The 22737-nt window shown below is 44.7% G+C and overlaps 1 protein-coding gene across 1 annotated transcript; it reads left to right on the plus strand.

Annotated features, from left to right (window-relative positions):
* The first annotated feature begins 269 nt into the window (after positions 1-269).
* LOC112824972 (dual specificity mitogen-activated protein kinase kinase 2) lies at positions 270-1934 on the plus strand. The gene has a single exon (XM_025873003.2). The coding sequence runs from the start codon at positions 484-486 to the stop codon at positions 1684-1686; it is 1203 nt and encodes a 400-aa protein (XP_025728788.1). The 5' UTR covers positions 270-483; the 3' UTR covers positions 1687-1934.
* Positions 1935-22737: the final 20803 nt, after the last annotated feature.

Here is a 22737-nt window from a genome sequence, read left to right on the forward strand (position 1 = left end):
CAGGACACATTCCTAAGTGCTCTCTTATCTTTCTAAATAATGGCGCTCTCTCCATTGCCTTTATTGCTCCTCTTCCTCTTCATACTAAGCCCACACTTTTCTTGGGGGATCCCTGAGGCATCTCTGTAGAGCTATAAAGTTCCTCAGGACAGCTTGAAGCATAATTCAGCCCTATTCTCTCATTTTATAAGACTGAAAATTGGCTCGTCGCTCCCCCTCCCTGTCCGCGGCCTCCCGGGCTCCGGCTGCAGCGTCAGCCTCGGACGGGCCTTCTCTGCGGCGGCGGCGGCGGCTCCTCGGCCTCAGCCCCGGGGCACCTCGGCGCCCCTCGGCCCGGGTCCGCAGCGACGCTCTCACTCACCACCCGGGCGCCCGCCTAGGCCGCGGCCGCAGCCCCGGGCTCGCGTCGGCGCCGCCCGCTCCCGGCCCGCCCCCTATGGGCCCCGGTTAGAGGTGCCGCCGCCGCCGGCCCGCGGAGCCCCGATGCTGGCCCGGAGGAAGCCGGTGCTGCCGGCGCTCACTATCAACCCCGCCATCGCCGAGGGCCCGTCCCCCACCAGCGAGGGCGCCTCCGAAGCAAACTTGGTGGACCTCCAGAAGAAGCTAGCGGAGCTAGAACTCGACGAGCAGCAGAAGAAGCGACTGGAAGCCTTCCTCACCCAGAAGGCCAAGGTCGGGGAACTCAAGGACGATGACTTCGAACGAATCTCGGAGCTGGGAGCCGGGAACGGTGGGGTGGTCACCAAGGTCCAGCACAGACCTTCCGGCCTCATCATGGCGAGAAAGCTAATCCACCTGGAAATCAAGCCGGCCATCCGGAACCAGATCATCCGTGAGCTGCAGGTGCTGCACGAGTGTAACTCTCCGTACATTGTGGGCTTCTACGGGGCTTTCTACAGCGACGGTGAGATCAGCATCTGCATGGAGCACATGGATGGTGGCTCTCTGGATCAGGTGTTGAAAGAAGCCAAGAGAATTCCTGAGGAGATCTTGGGGAAGGTCAGCATTGCGGTTCTCCGGGGATTGGCGTATCTCCGGGAAAAGCACCAGATCATGCACCGAGACGTGAAACCTTCCAACATCCTCGTCAACTCCCGAGGGGAGATTAAGCTGTGCGACTTTGGGGTGAGCGGGCAGCTCATCGACTCCATGGCCAACTCCTTCGTGGGAACTCGGTCCTACATGTCTCCAGAGCGGCTGCAGGGCACGCACTACTCGGTGCAGTCGGACATCTGGAGCATGGGCCTGTCCCTGGTGGAGCTGTCCATCGGAAGGTACCCCATCCCCCCGCCAGACGCCAAGGAGCTAGAGGCCATATTTGGCCGGCCCGTGGTGGACGGGGTAGAAGGAGAGCCTCACAGCATCTCACCACGGCCGAGACCCCCTGGACGCCCCATCAGCGGTCACGGGACGGACAGCCGGCCGGCCATGGCCATCTTCGAGCTGCTGGACTATATTGTGAACGAGCCACCTCCTAAGCTGCCCAGCGGCGTCTTCACGCAGGACTTCCAGGAGTTTGTAAATAAATGCCTAATAAAGAACCCAGCAGAGCGAGCGGATCTGAAGATGCTCATGAGCCACACCTTCATCAAGCGGTCCGAGGTGGAAGAAGTGGATTTTGCCGGCTGGTTGTGTAAAACGCTGCGGCTGAACCAGCCCAGCACACCCACGCGCACTGCCGTGTGATGGGGTCCCATGGGTGACCTGCCCACCGTCCCACCCGTGCCCCGCCCCTCCTGCCCAGGACAGGCCAGGGCCTCCTCTCCCCCGGCCCAGCCCGCCTCTCCCTCCGCCTTCCGCGGAGCTGCCCGCACACCCCGCGGTGGACATTGAGCCTCCGGTCCCCGGGGAGGGTGACGCTGCTCGCGGGGTCTTCTCGGACCTGCTTCTTAGGTTTAAAACAAAACAGGGAAAGAAAAAGCAAAAAAAAAAAAAAAAAAAAGACTGAAAATTGAAGTCCAAGAGGGTTAGTGATCTGCCCAAAGTCATAATTAGTGACAGGATCAAGAGTAGAACTCGTATCCAAAGTGCCATCTGCATTCACTGCTTAACTCCCCTTACCACTGACTTGGAAACAAAAGGAAAAACACCAAAAGGTGTTCATCTGGGTGAAGCTCTTTCTTTCCAATCTTCTAAATCCTTGCTATTCAAAATACAGTCCATGGACCAGTAGTGTAAGCCCCTACCCAGGCCTACTAAATGAATCAGAATCTGCATTTTAACCAGATCAGTAGGTGATTCTAAGGCACATTTAAATTGGAGAAGTACTTTTCTAAATTAGCATTTAGATATTCATTCACACAGAGATGCAAATACTTATTTAACACACACTGTATAAAGCAGGGTGATAGCCAGTGAGAAGGTAATTCTACGGGGGGGGGAGGGGAACACAAATAGAATTGGTTTTAATAATCTTAAAAATTTTAGAAATAAGGGCAAATTAAGGTATTTAGTTGGATACCAATGATACAGGGATGCAATAGCCTGATTTCCATTTCAAATAATTCTAGATTTAAATACTGTAATAACTTAAAAAATAAAAATCTAAACATCTATCATCCTGCTATTAAGTGCATGTGTCAAATTCCAATGTTCCCAAACCACTCTTCGTTGCGATTCAAAGCCTCTGCTTGAATCAAAACCACTATGACGTAGGACTGAGTCTGTTTTGAGGTCAAGGACTGCGCACCAGTAACTGTAAAACTCCTGGCACAGAATAACCTCACTACCCTGGTCACTGCTGCACCTTCCCAATTTCCTTGATCTTGTTGCTGTCAAAACATCACTTCTGGTATAGATTTAAGCAAGCCCAAAGCACACCTGTTGTCTGCCAACTTTCCTTTCCCCTTGTCTTATTAACATTGAGTTTCACATCGAGAGTTTTGACCTTTCCTTGTTTCTTGGCAACACAGCTTCCAGAGAAAGTGCAAGAGCAAGGGCATACACAAAGACCGGAACAGAACAAAAGCACAGAGAATAAACGCATACACAGTGAAACACAAAACCTGTGAATGGGAGAATAATGGGCCCCTTTGGTCAGATGAGAATATTTATCAAATCCCAGGCATCATATCTCCTCTGCTCCCTGCTCTAGCACTACTTTTGTGTGCTCAAATAATGGCATTTGTACCAATCTAGGGGATTCTAATTGACTGCTGATTGTAAATAAGATCAAGTGCTAACTCATGGAAGCGAAAGCCTGTAGAATAAATACACTTGGGAAGGAAAGCAATACATGTACAGAACAGTGATGTCAATGCAAGCCTGGATGTGACAGTAACCAAGTGAGGGACAAAAATAAAATGTGTAACAGAAGCCCAGACTGGAAGCAAGGAGAAAACTGTCTTTTTTTTTTCTGCAGACTGGCCTTTTTTGCTTATCTGTGTTCATGGTAGGTAGAAGATAGCCACCCCACAGCTTCCAAGTTTACACATTACGGATGGACTTATAGAGAATGCCCATGTCTCATGGTCATGACTACAAATTCCCAACAGAGGAAAGGACTGCTCTGATTTGGATCAGGGGCCCACCCCTGCACCAGTCAGCCACAGCCAGGATCTGTCAGCAATCCCTGACTGCCTGTGGACCATATGGGGGAGAGGGATCCCTTCCTAGAATGGGTAATTTACTGTACGGGCTTGTGAGCTGAACAGATACCCCAGAAGATGTTCACCTGTGAGAGAGTGATGCAGTGACAAATACAAGTGTCAGCCAACAGCAGCACCAAGTTCAGGAGTGGCTGGCTGAGTTAGATGGAACTTCACTGTCGAGAGTGGCCCACAGGCAGGGCAGCAACATTTAATAGGTATTCAGGGGGAACAGTGACCCAAGGCAAAACCGCTGGAGTTCTTGCTAACTCTTTCCTTCATCTCTCAAGTGTGCTCCCTAATCTGTGTCTGGTCATTTCCTACCACTTCAGTGCCTTCTTCTGAAACGTACTCTGACCTACCCTCCACACTGGAGCTACTGTTCTTGTAGGACAGGTACCTGTCTTCTGGTGCAAGTACATCCAGACCAGTGTCAGGAACAAGAAGCTGTCTAGCCTCTGGTCAGCTTTCCATTTCCTCATTCCAGTCCCTTTCTGCGGTTTACTTTCTAAAGGATGAAGGAAATGGGACTATTCAAAGACTGAATGCGAAAACGCAAGTTTCCTTGTGGTTCCAGGCATGTAAGGCCTGAAGCGAATCTGGGTCATACTCTGAACCAGTTTTGATATTTTGATAAAGACACTATACAATAAACTGCTAATTGATGTACATTATATGCTGATTACAGGTAATAATCCCTGAGCATGAGCTCAGGGATTTGAATTCCCAGCTCAAGCACTACGTAAATGACCTAAGAGCTTTTATGTGTGCCACGAAGGAAACTTTATTTCCTGTAGCTGCAGGGCTGAAATTGTTTGAAATAAAATGTAGAACTTCCTGTGGTGACTGGTTGAATTATAACACAAGTTCAACTCTCAAACTCTCAGGGAGTCTACTAGTAAAGGGAGGGCATTGACTGGGAAGAATGGGATCCTGTAAATGGGGGTGGGGACATGTAAGAAGACCCTGATGAAGCCAGGGACATTGGGCTCCTAAATTCTGATGGCCCCTCTCTGCCAGTGGAATAGGCCTTTCCACTTCTGAGGGGATTAACTCTGCATTGCCCAAGGGGCCTGTAATGGCCTCCTCTGAGGCAGTTGCCATGCAAGGCAATGCTGAGTCTCCTCAGTAATCCCCTCCACCACTTTTCTTTGCTTCTTCCTTATGGGGAAGTGAGGAAGTGTACTATATTGCAAAAGAGTTGAGTTTTCTAATTTATGCAGATAGAAATAAGGGGAACATTTAGTAGGAATGGATACTAAGGATGTGGAATAATGGTGGAATGACCATAAAGTTAGATTGGACCAGATTTATGGATAAGGGCTCACTAAGCAGAGATTCTACATTTAATGTTGCAACTTGTGGAGTTAGAAAGGGCCCTAAAAGTGTGTTTGGTTGGCTAAAACATGGACAAAAAGGTGGCTCATGATGAGTGAATTAGACATGCCTGACCTGCTTGGTTTAACATAGAAGAGATTCAGAGGCAGAGAGATTGCAACATTATAGTGGATTTGTCATTTAGGACCTACTAACCCACACTGGGAGGGTGCAGAGACATACTTTTCACCAAGACCGTGAGGGGAATAAGAAATGTTTGTGAGGGGAGCCCCAGAATCCTGAAGGGCTCCATGATTACTCTTCTCTGTAGGCCAGACCTTACAGTGGGAACTGCAGCCACTCAACTGGGAAACCGAAATTCAATGGGAATAATTGGATCCTGAAGTGGCAGGATCTAAGTGGCAGCACTCAAGAGCCAAAGGCAAGGTGGGCATGATAACCATAATGGACAGCAGAATCAAAGCAGAAATCAGAATAATCTAACTCATGCAGATCTATGGCATTGACTACTTGATCTTAGTGTTCCTAGAAGTAAAATAGATAGGAAGTTTACTAAATTCTTGCTTGATCTGTATAAGCAGAAAAGTTCTAAGTCAAGTAAACAGAAGTCCAACCTGAATCATAAAAACAGAGGGTCATGGTCCCTCATCAATTCCCAGATTTGTTTCTAGACCTAGAACCCCTCCAATGAAGGAAAGTCTTCATTGCCTTTGAGGAAGGACCTTGGCATACTACCAAAAACTGATACTGCTAATCTTTCTCCCAACCTTCCCCAGAGGGACCTCCAGGGTATATGTGCATTGGAGAAAAGAAAATCATCAGACCTTTCAGGAACACCCTCCAAATTGACATTAATCTCAGGAGACCCATAAGGTGACCATGGCCCACCAAAGTAGGAGCTTATGGAGATCAGGTGATTGATGGAGTTTTAGCACAGGTCCCTCTCACAGTGGACCCAGTGTGTCCCTCAACCCATCCTGTGATTTTCTTTTCTCCAGTTCCAGATTCCAAAATTGAAATAGATATACTCAGCAGCTGGCAGAATCCCCACATTGGTTCCCTGACCTGTGGAGCGAGGGATACTATGGTGGGAAAGGCCAACTGGAAGCCACTAGAACTGACTTTACTTAAGAAAAATAGTAAAATGGTAAATCAAAAGCAATACTGCTTTCCTAAAGGCATTGTAAAAACTAGTGCCACCGTCAAGGACTTGAAGAATGCAAGGGTGGTGATTCCCACCACATCCCAATTCAACTCTCCTATTTGGTCTGTGCAGAAGACAGATAGATCTTGGAGAATGACAGTGGATTAATGTAAACTTAACCAGGTGGTGACTTGAATTATAATTGTTGTACAGATGTGGTTTCATTGCTTGAGCAAATTTAACACATGCCCTTGTACTTGGCTTGTAGCTATTGATCTGGCAAATGCCTTTTTCTCTATCCCTGTCCATAACGCCTGCCAGAAGCAGTTTGCTTTCAGCTGGAAAGGCCAGGATTATACCTTCACTGTCCTACCTCAGAGCTATATCCAGCACTATGTCATAATTTAGTTCACAGGGATCCTGATCACCTTTCCCTTCTACAAGCTATCACACTGCTCCATTATATTGATGGCATTGTGCTGATTGGACCTAGTGAGCAAGAAGTAGCAACTACTCTAGACCTATTGGTAACATATTTGCATACCAGAAGGTGGGAAATAAATCTAATATTCAGGGGCCTTCTACCTCATTGAAATTTGTAAGGATCCAGTGGTGTGGGGCGTGTTGAAATACCCCTTCTAATGTGAAGGGTTAGTTGTTACATCTGGCCCCTCCTACAACCAAGAAAGAGTCATAATGCCTAGTGGGCTTCTTTGGATCTTGGAGTCAACACATTCTTCATGTGGGTGTGTTACTATGACCCACTTACTGAGTGACCTGAGAAGCTTCTAGTTCTGAGTGGGTCCCAAGACAAGAGAAGGCTCTGCAGCAGGTAGGCTGCTGTGCAGGCGACTTTGCCACTTAGGCCACATGATCCAGCAGATCCAATGGAGTTTGAAGTATCCGTGGCAGGTTAGGATGCTGTTGTGAGCTGTTGGCAGGCCCCTGTGAATTGCAGTGATGATTCTTAGGACTTTGGAAGAAAATCCTACAACCCTCCACAGATAAATGTCTCTCCTTTTTAGAAACAGCTCTTGGCCAGCTACTGGGCCTTAGTAGAGATTGAATGCTTAACCATGGACCACTGAGTTACCAGGCAAACTGAGCTTCCCACCATGAACTGGGTGTAATCTGACTGAGCAAGTCATAAAGTTGGGTGTGCCATTATCAAACAGAAGTGGTGTATATGTGATCAGGCCCAAGCAGGCCCTGAAGACATAAGTAAGTTATGTGAAAAAGTAGCCCAAATGCCAACCATCCCCATTCCTGCCACATTACCTTCTGTCTCCCAATCTGCATGGCCTCATGGGAAGTTTCCTATGATCAGTTGACAGAGGATATGAGATTCAGGCCTGGTTTATAGATAGTTCTACATGATATATTTGCATTACTTGAAAGTAGACAATTGCAGCACTACAACCTCTTTCTGGGACATTCCTGAAGGTCAGTGGTGAAGGGAAATCCTCCCAGGGGGGCAGAACTTTGGGCAGTGCACCTAGTTCACTTTGCTTGGAAGGAGAAATGACCAGATATGTGATTATATTACTGATTCATGGGCCATGGTCCATGGTTTGGCTGGATGGCCAGAGACTTAGAAAGAATAAGATTAGATCAGTGGTGACAAAGAAATTTGTGGAAGACGTATGTGGATAGACCTCTCTGAATGGGCAGAAGGTATTTGTGCCCCATGTAAATACTTACCAAAGGGTGACCTCAGCAGAGGAAGATTTTAATAATCGAATGGAGAGAATGAACTAGTCTGTGAACACCAGTAAGTCTCTTTCCCCAGTCACCACTGTCATTGTGGGATGGGCCATAGTGGCAGGGATGGAGGTTATGCATGGGGTCAGCAACATGGACTTCCACTCACCAAGGCTGACCTGGCTAAATCCGCCACTGAATGCCTAATCTGTTAGCCACAGAGACCAACACTGAGCCCCCTATATGTCACCATTCCTTGAGGTGATCAGCCAGCTAAACTGTGGCAGGTTGATTATATCATGGAAGGGACAGTATTTTGGTTTTACTAGAACAGACACTCTGGATACAGATTTGCCTTCCCTGCATGCAATGCTTCTCCCCAAACTACCATCCACATACTTTCAGAATGCTTTATCAATCATCATGGTATTCTAGATAGCACTGTTTCTGATCAAGGAAATCATTTCACAATAAGAGGAATTGGATAGTGGGCCCATGCTCATGGAATTCACTGATCTTACCATGTTCTCCATCATTCTGAAGCAGCTGGCTTCATAGAACATTAGAATTGCCTTTTGAAGACTCAGTTACAGTGCCAGCTTGGTGGCAATACCTTACAGGGCTGAAGCAAAGTTCCCCAGAAGGCTATATATGCTCTCAGTCAATATATGCTGCTATTTCCCACATAGCCACAGTTCATGGATCCAGGAATCAAGGTGTGGAAATAAGAATAGCACTGCTGTGCTTGCTTCGGCAGCATAGATACTAAGAATAGCACTGCTTACTATTACCCCTAGTGACCCACTAGCAAAATTTTTGCTTTCTGTTCCCACAACCTTATGTTCTACCAACCTAGAGATCTTAGTTCCACAGAGAGGGACACTTCCAACAAGAGACACAGCAATGATTTCATTGATCTAGAAGTGCCATCCAGCCAATTTGGACTCCCCATGCTTTGAAATCAATGGGCAGATAAGGAGTTACTATTTTGGCTGGGGAAACTGGACTGCTACTCCACCATGGAAATAAGGAAGAGTATATCTGGAATACAGGTGATCCCTTAGGGCATCTCTTAGTATTACCTAGTCCAGTGATAAAGGTCAATGAAAAACTACAACAACCCAATCCAACCAGAACTACTAATGGCCCAGACTCTTTAGGAAGAAAAGTTTGGGTCAATTCACTAGGTAAAGAACCATGATCAGCTGAGGTGCTTGCTGAAGGTAAAGGGAATGCAGAATGAGTAGAGAAAGAAGGTAGTTACAAATACCAGCTATGACCACATGACCAGTTACAGAAACAAAGACTGTAATTGTCATGAGTATTTCCTCCATTATGCCATGAATACATTTTTGTGTGTGTATGTATCTTTTTCTTTCCTCTCTTACTCTCTTACATAAAATAAGATATATTGACTTTATAGCAGTATTTAAGTATTGCTAATTTTACATCATAGTAGTTAAGTTGTAGGATTTCAAAAAGAGTAAACACCATTCAAGGACTTTACTTTCTCTTCTGGGGAAGAGGTTAGTGCATTTTCAGTTGTATGCAGATAGTTATATAATGTTACACAGAATTATGACCTTGTTATTGTCTTGATTTGGATATTAAATATGGTTTAAGGAGATGCATGTAGGTGCCAACTTGATAAAGTGGAGGGACTTATGCTGGTTAATTTTATGTGCCAACTTGATTGGATCACAGGGTGCCCGGATATTTGGCTAAACATCATTTCTGGGTATGTCTGTAAGGGTATTTCTTGATGAAATTAGCATTTGAATCAATGAACTCAGGAAAGCAGTTTGCCCTCTCCAAGGGGGGGGTTGTCAACCAATACATTGAGGGCCTGAATAAAACAAAGAGGTGGAGGAAGAATTTGACCATTTCTTCCTGACTGCGTAAGCTGGGACATTTTCCTGCTCTCAGCACTCCTTGTTTTCAGACCTTGAAATGTGAACTGGAATCTTTATCATTGGTTCCCCCAGTTCTGAGGTCTTTGGATTTACACGGAATTATACCACTGGCTTCCCTGGGTCTCCAGTTTACAGAGAACAGACTATGGGACTTCTCAGCCTCCAAAATTGCATGAGCCAGCTCCTTATAACAAATCTCTTCCTATATGTATATCCTGTTCATCTGTTTCTCTAGAAAACCCTTACTAATAAAACCTGTTAGCTGGCTACCCTCATGAACCCAAGATGGTTGCTCCCCTCATGAGCCTAAGATATTTGCATCCTAGGAGGCAAGTATTGGCAACATCCCCAGGATAGTTCCTCAAGAGAGTTCATTTTCATCAAGGAGGAAAATATTTCCCAGAAGCCTACAGCAGACTTCCCCTTATCTCATTGGCCAGAATCATCTCATGCACCCAGGCTTAAGTCAATCACAGGCAAGAGGAATAAGACCACCATGATTGGCTTAAGCCAATTAGAATTCACTCCCAGGAATGAGAAGGGGCTTCAGTTTCCCCTGACGCATCTGACTATATGATACCAAAAATTCTGGAGTTCTATTAGCAAGAGCTATGGGTATACAATCATGTCTACCATAGCTCCAACTTCTAGAAAGGCATTTTCAGTTTAAAAGGAAGACACCTATTTTATCAAAGGTAGAATCAGGATTAGAAAGTCGCTTCACTCAGTCACTTGTCCTGTTCAAACTATGTGGACAACCCAGTTGTGCTGAAATGTGAGATAATCAAAAGAGCAATAATGACAACTTAATAACAATTTCTGAGTGTTCACCATATGCCCGGCTCTGGGTTAAGTGTATTACACACAGTCGGGAATGCTGTGCAGGGACAGGACTAGGGTGAGGCAAGCAAGGCACAGAATTTCAGGAGGCACTCACTCTCAGGGTGGTGCACTTGCCTGTTGGCACTTGAGAGTGAGTGCCTCCTGAAATTTTGTGCCTAGGGTCCTTACGTGCCTCACCCTAATTTCAGGCCTGATGCTGCGTTGTGCCACCCAGACCCGTCACTCCATTCAGAATTAAGGCACGCATTCCCCCAGATGCTGGGACTATGGGTGCCCCAGAGTTCTAGGCTGATTGATATCTCTCTGAGGGAATTACCCTCAGCTGAAGACAACTGCCTCGTCTGGATTCCCATCCTTTCCAGGAAGCGTCCCCTACCCAATGACTGTTAAATGCAGAGGTATCAATTCGGGTAAACTCTACAAGGGTCATCCCACATCCAGAGAAGCCCATAGGATCAACTAAAGCCTTTTTTGTAACTGCATTGCAGTTCAGCTTCTCCTTCTGTCCCATCTTATTTCCTTCCTAATTACCTTTTAGCATACAAATCTGAGAGCTTATTTCTTAGTGAACCTCTATGGCAACAGTTGGTGTAGGAGATGTCTGGAAAAGCAGACATTAAAATAGACTACAACAAGGACTTTGTCCACAGTGATAAGATGAAGCACTGTTAGACCCTGATATACACTAGTAGTGAAATTTAAAAACTTTTCTAGGGTGAAGTAGGGAAGGAAACAGTGGTAGGGAATGCACTGGCAGGTGTAACGTGTCAAGCATTTGGGAGATGGGGTAGATAATAATTTAAGGACTATGGAATTAGATGGCTATTGCAGGGAGAAGAGATGCATTGGAGAAAAACAATGAAAGACTGAGTGTGATTAATTACTAATTAAAGTTAAATGTTAATACCAGAAGGCTTCCTTGGAAGCATATAAAGAAAATCTCATATCCTGTAGCCAGAAGGCAGAGAAAACTGAGTATCAGACTCAGGACTTAATTATAAGAATAGCAGAGCCCCAGAGGAGATGGAATTGTCAACCTAGAAGGTATTCCACATCAGAATCTGGTCCCTGATTAGGAAAGGGTGAACCCTGGAGACTTGGGATGAGAACATCTTGTTTGATGCACTCAAAAGTCTCAAATCCCCAGATTTCCCTAAACACTTTGGGTCTGCAGAATTGGTTCACTCCTTCTGCCAAGGGCTAGCCTTCAACCCTTGCCTGAAGACAATGTAGAGCTTCTTCTTGCAAAACAACACATACTGCTCTGTGGTAGACAGCTCCAAAGATGGCCCCAGTGGTCCCTGTTTCCTGATACAGCCACTCTGCTATAGTCTCCTTTTGCTCTGAATGGAACTGACTTTTTTAACCAACAGAATATTGCAGAAGTGCCCAAGTGTAACTACTGAGGCTAGCTCATAAAAGACATGTGGCTTCCCTCTTGGTTTTTTTTTTGAGGGGGGGGTTGGTGGGGGAGGTGGTCACCCACTCTGGAGGAAGCCAGCTGCTATTTGTAAGGATACTCAAGCAGCATTATGGAAAGATCCACAAGGCAAGGAACTAAAACCAATTGCCAGCAAGCCACTAAGACGTCCTGCCAACTGCCATGTTATAAGCCATCTTGGAAGCAGATGTTCCAGACAAGACTTCAAATGACTTCAGCCCCAGGCAACATCTTGACTGTAATCTCACGAGTGACCTTGAGCCAGAAACACAGAGCTAAGCCACACCCAAATTCTTCATCCACAGAAATTGTGAAATAATAAATTTTGTTGTTTTAAGCTGCTAGATTTTGAGATAATTTGTTACACAGCATGGATAACTAATACAGGATCCCATCTTAGTCATCAGACCAATAACTAGGGTTAAATCACAACATAAGCCAATAGAGGAAGTTCTGAGTCTTTTAAGGAAACACATACACACACACACACACACACACACACACACCTCCCAAATAAACTAAAGGATCTGGCTAGCACATGCCAGCAGGAACTATGATACTCTATTTATGAAGAGGGTTTAATACCTCGGAGACAGTGCTAAGACATATCTAGGATGGATCTTGGATATTTGGCAAAAGCAGTGAAGTAGAAATGCTAGAACTGCCGTAGCAAACAGTGGAAGAAGGGGCCAAAGGGCTCAGAGTACTAGGCATACTCAGGTGGATACACTAAAAAAGCTGAGAAAATGTACCAGAAAACTTGGTTTCATGGGAGCCCCAGAAGATGCTCTTTTAACCAAAGTGACAAGGAATACCCTAGTAGAGGGGCACTAACATCAATGAGAAGTTTCAACAGTGAACATCCTCTATAGGGCCAGCCTGATGGTAGTAGATGTTATTACAGAATCAGACTCATTGATAGCAGTGGTAATGGCAGTATCCCGAAAAGAGGCCAGGTATCCACCCTTAACCACGAGAAGCAAGTTGGTCACAATCGCCATAATTCATGGAGATGGTTAATAGAATACAGAATTTCTAAGGCAAGCCAATAAGGTAATGTTCAATCTATAGAAACAAAAGAAATCAAGGATGGGTGATCAAGAGACTAGGGGTAATCCAATGAAAAGTCATGATCTCTAGCCCAATTTCTGGATCTGAGCCAGTATTTGACTTGGAACCTAACGACTGAAAGAGAAGCAAAGTCCCCAGGAAGGAGGACCCTATCACACCATGGTAAGTATATATACTAATAATCAGCTCAATCCCTCCCTAAAGGGATCTATGGTCATTTATTCAGGAAGTTGTACACCTGGGAAAAGGGAAATCCTAAACAATTTGAGGACTGTTGGACATAGGACACAGGATGACATTGAAAATCTGGGCTCAGATTTATCACCTCCTCAGGGCTTAGCATTCAGTCCCTTCACCTGCTGGAGTGCTGGCAGCTAACAGCTATCAGCTAAATCCCTCTTGAGGCATTGCCCTCTGGTGAAGAGTTTCTTTGTCTGAGATCACACACACCCCCTCCTGGGGCCAGCTCACATCCAGTGACTGGGCACTGCGGGAATGTCTGACTGACCCCCTTTGTTTAGGATAATTCTGAAGGGTTACTGTGGCTACACAGCCACTCATGGGAGTAGGGCTTTTCTCACAACTGCTGCACACACAGTTCACCTTCTCTCTCTCCAGGAATGCCATCTTCACTTCCCCAAAGTACTGATCCCAAGAGGACTCCCTAATCCCTTTTCTGCCTGCCAAACTCCATCTCACATTCTGTGCCACGAGGAACACAATTACAACACATGCATGCTCCTTACCACAGCTTGATAGGTTTTATCCTTAGCCTTCTTTTACAAAGGAAACTCAAGCCCTAAGATCTTTAGTGTAAACTTGTACACTCCCCAGTTCTAGAGCCTACACTCTTAATCAAAATGGATAAGCAAACTCTAAACCCTGTGCTATAATTAGGCAAATATGTCCCTGGAAGAGACTCTGGGTACAGCCAGTCAGGCACTGACTCCCAGGAATTTGGAGCTCTCTCTTGTGCTTGTGATGCTGTCTTTCCCGACCTGACCAAATGCCACCCCCAGCCCCGTGGGTTCCAGATCTCAAGGTAACTGTAGTGACCCAAATGTACAGTCGTCTTTGTCCTATGAATTCAGTGGTTTAATAAGTGATTTGTGGCTAGAAAAGTTACATAACTATAGAGATCATTCAAATCTGCATCAGGTCTCTCTTCCCTCCCCACCCCCAAGCTGTCAGTTCCTCCTTTGAGTAAGGCTCTGTCCCCCAGTCTCCCCAAGTTCAAAGGTGTTAGTGCTAGATATAGGAAATGCTTGATGTGAATGTGGCTAAAACTGCCTTCACTGTAGCAGAGAAATAGCTTGTCAACATCTACAGGTAACCTAGAGGCCCTGTGTCTTTTAGAACAACTTTATTCTCATTTTACTCTCTGAGAAATCTCGTAGACAATGTCCGGACTACCACCAACTTCTGCACGTATACAACACTTATAAGTAACCAGGCAGGGCAATGAAGCATGTTTAGTCATTTTGCATAAGAACTTCCCTTGCACAACTTCTATATATAACTCACTTGGCAACCCCCTTTTCTACTCATTGAGGCACCAGAGCAGAACATGTTCTTAGGAGTGCTCACAGCAACTTCTGTTGTAGGCTCCTTGAAGCAATTGAAAGAAAATTCCAGGTGTTCTGTTTCCCCTACCCCTTATATTCATATACCCAGTATCTCCTAGATTTGTCTCGTTATTCCCAACCACAGTTCTTCTGCCTGGGAAGGTCTGTCTCCTTCCCCTGATCCACATGTTCAGCTCATTCCTGCCCTTGTTCTCCTCCCATGTCATTTTTCACCTTTCTCCCCACAGCTGGGTCTCCTTTGATTGCTTCAATTGTCCATGTGCACTGCACCCTTTCCCAAGACAGCATCCCAGGGGAACCCCATTCCACCACAATCATTCGTGAAGTCTTATCAGCACGCACTTATACAGATATTGGACTAAAATTGCCAGTTTTCAATGGAATCTGATATAGTTTTAGAGTCAGAACACTATTTCTAAGACTCTGTCTTTTACTGGAATGTGATCCTGGGGAAGTCCCACCTACTTCAAGCTTCACTGTCCTCATTTGTCAAATAGAGATTATAAAGCCTACACAACATGTTGTGGAGAGAATTAATGAGGTAAAGTAATGGGAAGTCATTTTACATTTTCAAGTGTTGTACAAATGTTAATTATCATTATTGTGTTGTTTCTCCCCCATGGGCCCTCTGAGACCACATCTTTTACTTCCTTTCTAACTCTCCCCTGGGTCACATATGGTGCCAGTAAGGCTGTAAGCTAATTTTAGATACACAGTTAAGAAAGAATAAAAGGAAACCACTTACCTAACAGAATTAAGGCAAAATCATAACCATATTAAATCTATTGTAGACATTTTTCCACAAAGTGAATCTGGGATGCTCTCTACAGGGAAAAACCATGAAAAGGGATGAAAATTTATTTACAGCCCACTCTTGCAAATCTGTGAAGAGGAATAGCATCAGGACACATCCATTCCTCATTCTAACATGGGGCCAACATTGCTAGCAAGGGTAAATTGGCCTCAGGAACCCTTATTAGTCTTCCTCGAAAAGGCTGCTATCTTTAAATAACCAGATTTTTAAAATCTTCCTTACAGAGATCATTTTTATCTCCATGGTATGATCGGTTCCTCTTCAACGTCTGATGCAACCCTTAGTGTTTTCCATTGCTTTCTAGCTGTGTCAGATTTCCCTAGAAGACAGAAATGAAAGTGATGACTAAGAAGATTATGCTTAAAATTCAAATTTTTGACCTACACATTGATTCCCCCACCCACCCCTCCCATTCCTGTCTCCTTGACTTCCAAAGGGGAAAACTACCATTTTTACACAGTGTAAAATCTTCAGCTTGCACCATTACCTGTAGACCTGCACTCTCCAAGCACACATTTAGTTCATTTGGTTGAAACTATACAAAGCAGAACCTACTCAGAGAATTCAGACTTTTTTTTTTTTTCTATTCCCCTGACAATCTTCGGAAGAGACAGAAAGGGTTACGTGCCCAAAGTGTACCAGTCATGTTCTATTTCCCCTCTGTCACTTAGACACAATTAGGCATTTACTTAACTCCTCCCCAACATTGGCTGTATTCTATATTCCAACATTGACCCAAGTCCAGTTATTTAAAGCACCATGTCTGGAATGGAGAAAGATATTGGGGAAAAAGGAAAAGAGAGTGAGGGGAAAAAAACATAACAATAATACGGAGTCTTTCTTCAGGCTACCTCAACATGCTCTTATAGAACATTTCCCTCACAGAAACAGGATGAGATTTCTCAACTGTTTTTATTTTTCTTAAATGATCCAAACTTGAGTAATACAGCCAGTACTTTGATGGATATCTAAAATAATTAAATGGTTATGCTGACGTGTTAACGAAGCTCATTTTCCAGTGCAGTCTGTTCCAGATAGGCTCACTGAAAGCAAAATCACCTAGAGTTTTAGCCCCACTTTGTACCAAAAGGCAGATTTTCAGGGTGCCTGGGTGGCTCAGTCAGTTAAGTGTCTGCCTTCAGCTCAGGTCATGATCCCAGGGTCCTGGGATCGAGTCCCACGTTGGGCTTCCTGTTCGGCAGGGAGGGCCTGCTTCTCCCTCTTCCCCTTAGCCCACTCATGCTTGCTCTCTCTCTCCCAAATAAATATAAAATAAATAAAATCTTAAAAAAAAAAGAGGCAGATTTCCTAGTCTGCCAAGCTAGCAAAAAGTAGATCATCAGATGGCCCAAACTACTCCTGACAGATCTTTTGCAAAGATGCCTTAGGTACCTTAGGTGTAGTGCAGAACATCCTGCAGAAACCCTACACTCAGTCTATATATTTACTGAAAGCCGTGCACTGGAACTACAAAACTGCTCAAAACTACCCCTACACAGAAGTGCAAGGTCTTAGACTGACCCATTAACAGACGATTGTACTACAAGTCAGGCGGTGACAAATATACAGGGCCAGGGGCTGGGGAAAGGGTGTAGGGAAGGAGCTGCCTATGTCCTAAAGGATGAGCAGGAATTGGACAGGAAAAGAGAAGAAAAAGGGCCAATCCGGGCAAAGAGAACAGCCAGAACAAAGAATCAAGACAAGGGAATGTCCCGTGCAGAGAATCAGCAAACATTCTTATACCGTATGTGTTTTTTATATGCTGCCACCAGTTTGTGAGTCAAGCCTGCCATTTTGTTTCTCTCTTGTTCTGGAGTTCCCTGGAGAGGTGGAACTGTGAAGCCCACCGCCTCCCTCAAAGCTCTGCTGCCTCAGTGGCCCTCCATCACCACTCCCAGGAAACTCAGAGGTGCCGACACTGTCCAGAACCTGGGGTGAGCCGAGGAAGGAGGCTCTCCCCTTATCATGGCTGCTGTGATGGAGGGATCTTCAAGCAGGGCTCAATGTCTTCCAGAACATTAAAAGAGACAGCCCTTGCAGGCTCTCCCTCAGCCCACTGGGTTCTCTCCAAATCAAAGGACTCAGAAATGACTCCATGGGGGTCTGCCATGGCATTAGAGGAAATCACCATTTCTTCAGAATCTCCCTTTCCCCCAACAAAGCCTAAAAGCTTTGATGTGCAGCCAAGCTCCTTCTCCCTTAGGCACTCTGCTCTCCTGCACAGTTCCTCACTCCACCCGCCCTCTGACTTCTGGCTGGCGGCCTTACTGGTTTGCCAGACAGCCCACATGTGCCTCGATCCTGACAAGAGGATTCAGCTAAGGCCAGAGCTGGGGGGCCTTCTACAGCATTTCTTTCTCCTTTAAGCACAAGAGAGAAAGTAAATCTCCAAACATCATTTTCAGTACCAGAAACTGTTAGCAGATGCCTCTGGAGAGGAGAACAGAGCAGCTGGGGGGTAGGGTGGAAGGAGACTGACTTTTTTACACACCCTTTGGTGGTTGTCAGTGTTGTACTGTACATATGAACCACCTATTCAGGAAGTGTAACTTTCTAGAAACTTTACAAAGAAAAGTAATTTTTTTGAAACCCAGAGTTTTAAGAATATTTTTGAAAATGCAATATTGAGGCCTTTCCTATGTACTCACTTGGCTCACTAATCTTATCAGTAAAAAGTCAGTAGATTAAAAAAAAATGTGGTGATTAAGAAGACAGACCTCAGACAAAAAACTTGCTGTGAGACTTTAATTAATTTTATGTCTCTGTGCCTCAGTTTCCACATCTGTAAACTGGGGACAATTATAGTATCTATCTCACAGACTTATTGTGAGATTAAATGAACTAATATATATGAAGCACTCGATGTTTGCCACATAGTGAATGCTATATAATGGTCTGCTAACAATCATTATCCTTAAAAGTTGCTGCTCACCTCTGTCACCTTCTGCTATGGCACATGGTAGGAAGAAAAGCTCCAGGTGAGTAAAGCACACCTCTGAGAAGTATTAAGAATGAAATCTTAGGGGCACCTGAGTAGCTCAGGCAGTTAAGTGTCGCTCTTGATTTTGGCTCAGGTCCTGAGATTGAGCCCCGTGTTGGGCTCCCCACTCAATGGGGAGTCTGCTTCTCTCCCTCTCTCTCTTTCCCTCTCTCTCTGCCCCTCCCTCCACTCATGCGCCGCCCCCTCTCTCAAATAAATAAATCTTTAAAAAAAAGAAAAAGAAATCTGAGTGCTTTCAAAGCCCTTGTTACCCTTTACTCTCTGTCTCCAGCCCGTGGAAGAAACTCTTTCATGTGAGTCATCTCCGCCATCCTCAACCTCCACTAACCTCCCATACCACAGAGTATAGGACTCGAGTCAGGGACCTGGGTTCAAGCCCTTGTTCCTCCACTAACCTGCCATGTGACTCTTGGGCAAACCACAAGTTCTCTCGTCTTAATTTCTTCACAGGAATGTCAGAGGACCAAGCAAGCTGCTGTAAGTGAAGGGGCTTTGTACCTGCCCAAACTTTGCAGATGAGGTGCAGTTCTTTCAAAAATACACAACTGATGATCTATTAAATGGAATAGCTGAGTTCAAAAGAACAAGTGTCCGGCAAGTGGAACCACCCAAAAGTTTCTACGCTGCCATGAGAAAAGTTTACTTTTTGGGATAAACTCTATGGTGATTGAATCAACTGCTGAAGGAAGAGCCCCCTCCCAGAATGCTCTGCTGGTGGGGTTGCCAGTGTCCTCCTCTGCCACCACCACCTCAGGGTAGAAGAGCCCTGAAACTCTGAACGGTTCCTTTTCTCCTCCGGATGTTTCCTCTGGGATCAACACTCTGCGTCCTTTTACTTCTCTGGAAATAACTTGTCTCCCTTCAAATCCAAGGCACCAAAACATACTGCAGATTCCTATAGTTCAATCCACAACGACTTTTAATCAATTTAAAAAATCTCAGAGAACCGAGTTCACCAGTTCTGTGACTTCAAAGTAAGTCGGTTAATCTCTCTAGGCCACAGCTTCCTTACGAGGGAAATGATGTTTCTTCTAAGAGTCAACAAGAGCTTGGCACAAGCGTAAACTTAGTTACCACTGTTTCCCATCTCTCGGACCCTTCTGGTTAATTCCATAAACTTCCACCCCTATACCAGGCTGAGATCCATCTCACTCTCAGTTCTCTCTGGTTTTAAAGAAAGTGGGTCGTGACTTGTTTTTGTTCTCAGGTATGAAAGGTTGCTCTCCTCCCATCCTGGCCCACCTGGCCAGGGTTCTCACACAGCTGTTGCTTTAGAAAATTCTTGCTTAGTGAAGAGACAAAAGAAGGAATGCATGGATGAATGGATTAACTTGTTCATTCAGTCAACAAATACTTACTGAGTGTCTATTATATACCAGAGAAAGTAGTTCAGTAAGAACATGATACCCCTATTAGGTGGAGGTGAGGGGCCTGGGGAGGCTTCCCTAAGTAAGTGAAATCTGGCTGAGACCTGAAAGAAGAGTGGCAGGTAACTCTACCAGGAGCAGTCACAAGACCAAAGGCCCTTCAGCTGGAAAGAAGAAAGAAATCAACGGCTGAATGAAGGAATGAGTGAATGAATAAGTGAACTAAAGGACCAATGAATTGGGCAGCCGGCTTTACCCTTAGTTACCAGCACTCTACCTCTCATTGGGGTTCTTTTTAGAAAGAAATTCACACCTCTTTGTTGCGGGACACATATGGTTACATTTCATTAGTCTGCAAAGCAGGCGTGAGTCCCGGACACCTGCCACTGTGGTTGGAAAAGAATTTTGCAGTATCTATCTAAACATTTCCTCGGTTCTGATTGTGTGGAAGGCAGTCATTATCCAAATGGAGGGCTGAGAAATTTCAGATTTCTGCTACTTCAGGGAATTCGCTCCTCTCATCCCTTCACTAATTCACCCCCAGTTTTTCCAAAAGATAGCTTCCATATCAGCCCTTTCTATTATCAACATAATTGAAACACCTCCCTATATTGGCTACAGCAATTTCGATTTTTTTTTTGTTTGCAATAAAACCCAGTAAATCCAGTATAGAATTTAACTGCGTCTTTCTTAAGGTGAAAATCCTCAAGGGAGATAAATTTACTAAGCAGAAAGGAAAAAAAAAACTTTTGTCATTCCTGAGAAGGGGGGCAGAAGGGGGGGGAAAAAAACCCTGTAAATGTCACTACTGACTAATCCCATCTATTTTTGGAAGGCCCTGGGGGGTTTTAGGGCTTTCCCTGTGGTAAATTAAACAGCGGCATTCCTCTGAAAAAGGAATGTGGGGCATTTGCTCCCGGGAGCACTGACCTGCAGCCTGAAAGGTGAATGGGAATCTGGGGGGGCGGGGTGCAGTTTCCAGTTGCACCCCTACCTGCCCTGGGGTACTGAAGGTCACTGGCATTTTTAAAGCCCATGAATGAAGCGTGAACTTTCCCAGGGCCCCTGTGGACTTGCGATGGTGCTCTTTTAGCACTTGCCTCCCCTGCTGTGTCTACTAGTATTGACTCCATTTTCACCTGACTTAGACAGTGGATGGTGAGGTCAGATGCCCAGATCTGGCTCTGCGTATGAGCCTGCCCTGGGCTCTATCAAATCAGTGTGAGTCCCACGAAAAATGTCACTTGTTAAAAGTTCAGAAAGCGTTTTGTTGTGAACAAACGGTATTTACATGATACTGATAATCACTGGAGGAGTAAAGCCGGGCACACTGGGAAGTACGTTCTTGCCACGTTTTTAAGTTCCACCACGCTCGTAAGTACTTCTCACATCGGCCACTTTGTGTCTTCCCGTATCAGGTTGATGGAGTTACACGGAAAATAAATTTTTGCAGTGGTGGTTCATTACATGAGCCTCTCTACTTTTGTGTATATTTGAGATTTTCCATGATAAGTGGAAAGAAAAATAAATAAGCACAGCATTTTACGTGCTGTAGGATCCTTGATGCTTTTACTTTCTGCTCTTCAGCCAAACTGAAGACATCCACAAGTGAGAAACCTCTGAAAGCGGAGCTGCCCTGAATCCCAGCTCATTTTGCTCAGTTGCTTAGAAGTGGGGTTCAATTTTTTTGCATTTTACATCCCACCAATACTTCCATAAAGAAACCCTGTCTCATCAGGATTAAAATTAAAGGTTCATTTCTTCTAAGAGGGAAATTACATATTAACAGGCATTCTGATGTTATTCTTACCTTTTACCTAAAAGGTAAAGGTTTTAAGGACATTTATAATTGCAATGTTAGTACTGGAAGTAAATTTTATTCCTCTGTCTAGAAAACATATTAGCAAACGATGATGTCACGGTAGTTGAATTTTGCAATACAACAATTGAGGATTTTTACGACTACCTTAAGTCTAAACCACAACACAGATAAGTAAAACACTGAAAATTAATTCTGTAATTGTCATTGCCACAAAAAAAATCCATTGAACATTTACAAAGTTAATAACAAGGCATAGCATGCTTGCAGATAATCATGGGGGTGAAACTACACTGGTTTCTTAGGAACTGTTATAAAAACTCCACATCCCACCTACACAACTTCGGGTCACAAATGTTCTACTCCCAGTTGAAAACCATTCTCTCAGCAGATGTTTTTAATACGCCCAAGGCCAGGACAAATTGGCATTTCCTTTCCCCCTGCCCTGTAAATGGAGACGGATGGACACACGAAAGAGGCGGGGCAGAGAGCTGAGGACTCCATACCAACTCTCACCACAGCGCTATTCCCACCCCACCCCGCAATACCCCAGCTTGGCCCCTGACGTCAAACCAGCTTCCTGGGCTCTGGATGAGAGCAGAAAACAAATTCCTCATGCTCCATTAAAGCGTCCACTGGTTATTCAAAAGAAAACCTTAGAATCTGCTTGATAATATGGATCATTTTGAACTAACAGGATGATGATGGCCAGTCTGAACTGGCAAAAACTTCCTTTATGCTTTAATGTGATTTAGAGGACAATTTTTAAAAGTAGTTTTATCACATTCAAAATCATAGTGTAAATCTAAGGTAGGCTAACAAAGGACTGTTTTATGGGTATCTCTTGCTTGGTGACTCCGTAAGAAAGACTCTTAATGTAGTCATTTCTTAAATTCTAAAATGTCCAAATACCAATGAGCTTGGTAACCTTTTTTTTTTTTAGCTTTTTGTCTGTTTTTAAGATTTTTTTATAAAATTCTATTCCCATTCCAATGTAATAGCAATGGATTTTGACCAGTTTACCTTCTCATATCTACTATTTGTCTACTCTATCTTAATGAGGTTATGAACTCTTATTAGAACATCGGTTGCATGCAAGATTTTAAGAAGGA

This window comes from Callorhinus ursinus, unplaced genomic scaffold, assembly GCF_003265705.2.
Source record: "Callorhinus ursinus isolate GAN/ISIS: 27379988/994484 unplaced genomic scaffold, GSC_fseal_2.0 scaffold12, whole genome shotgun sequence".
In the NCBI taxonomy this organism is placed as follows: Eukaryota; Metazoa; Chordata; class Mammalia; order Carnivora; family Otariidae; genus Callorhinus; species Callorhinus ursinus.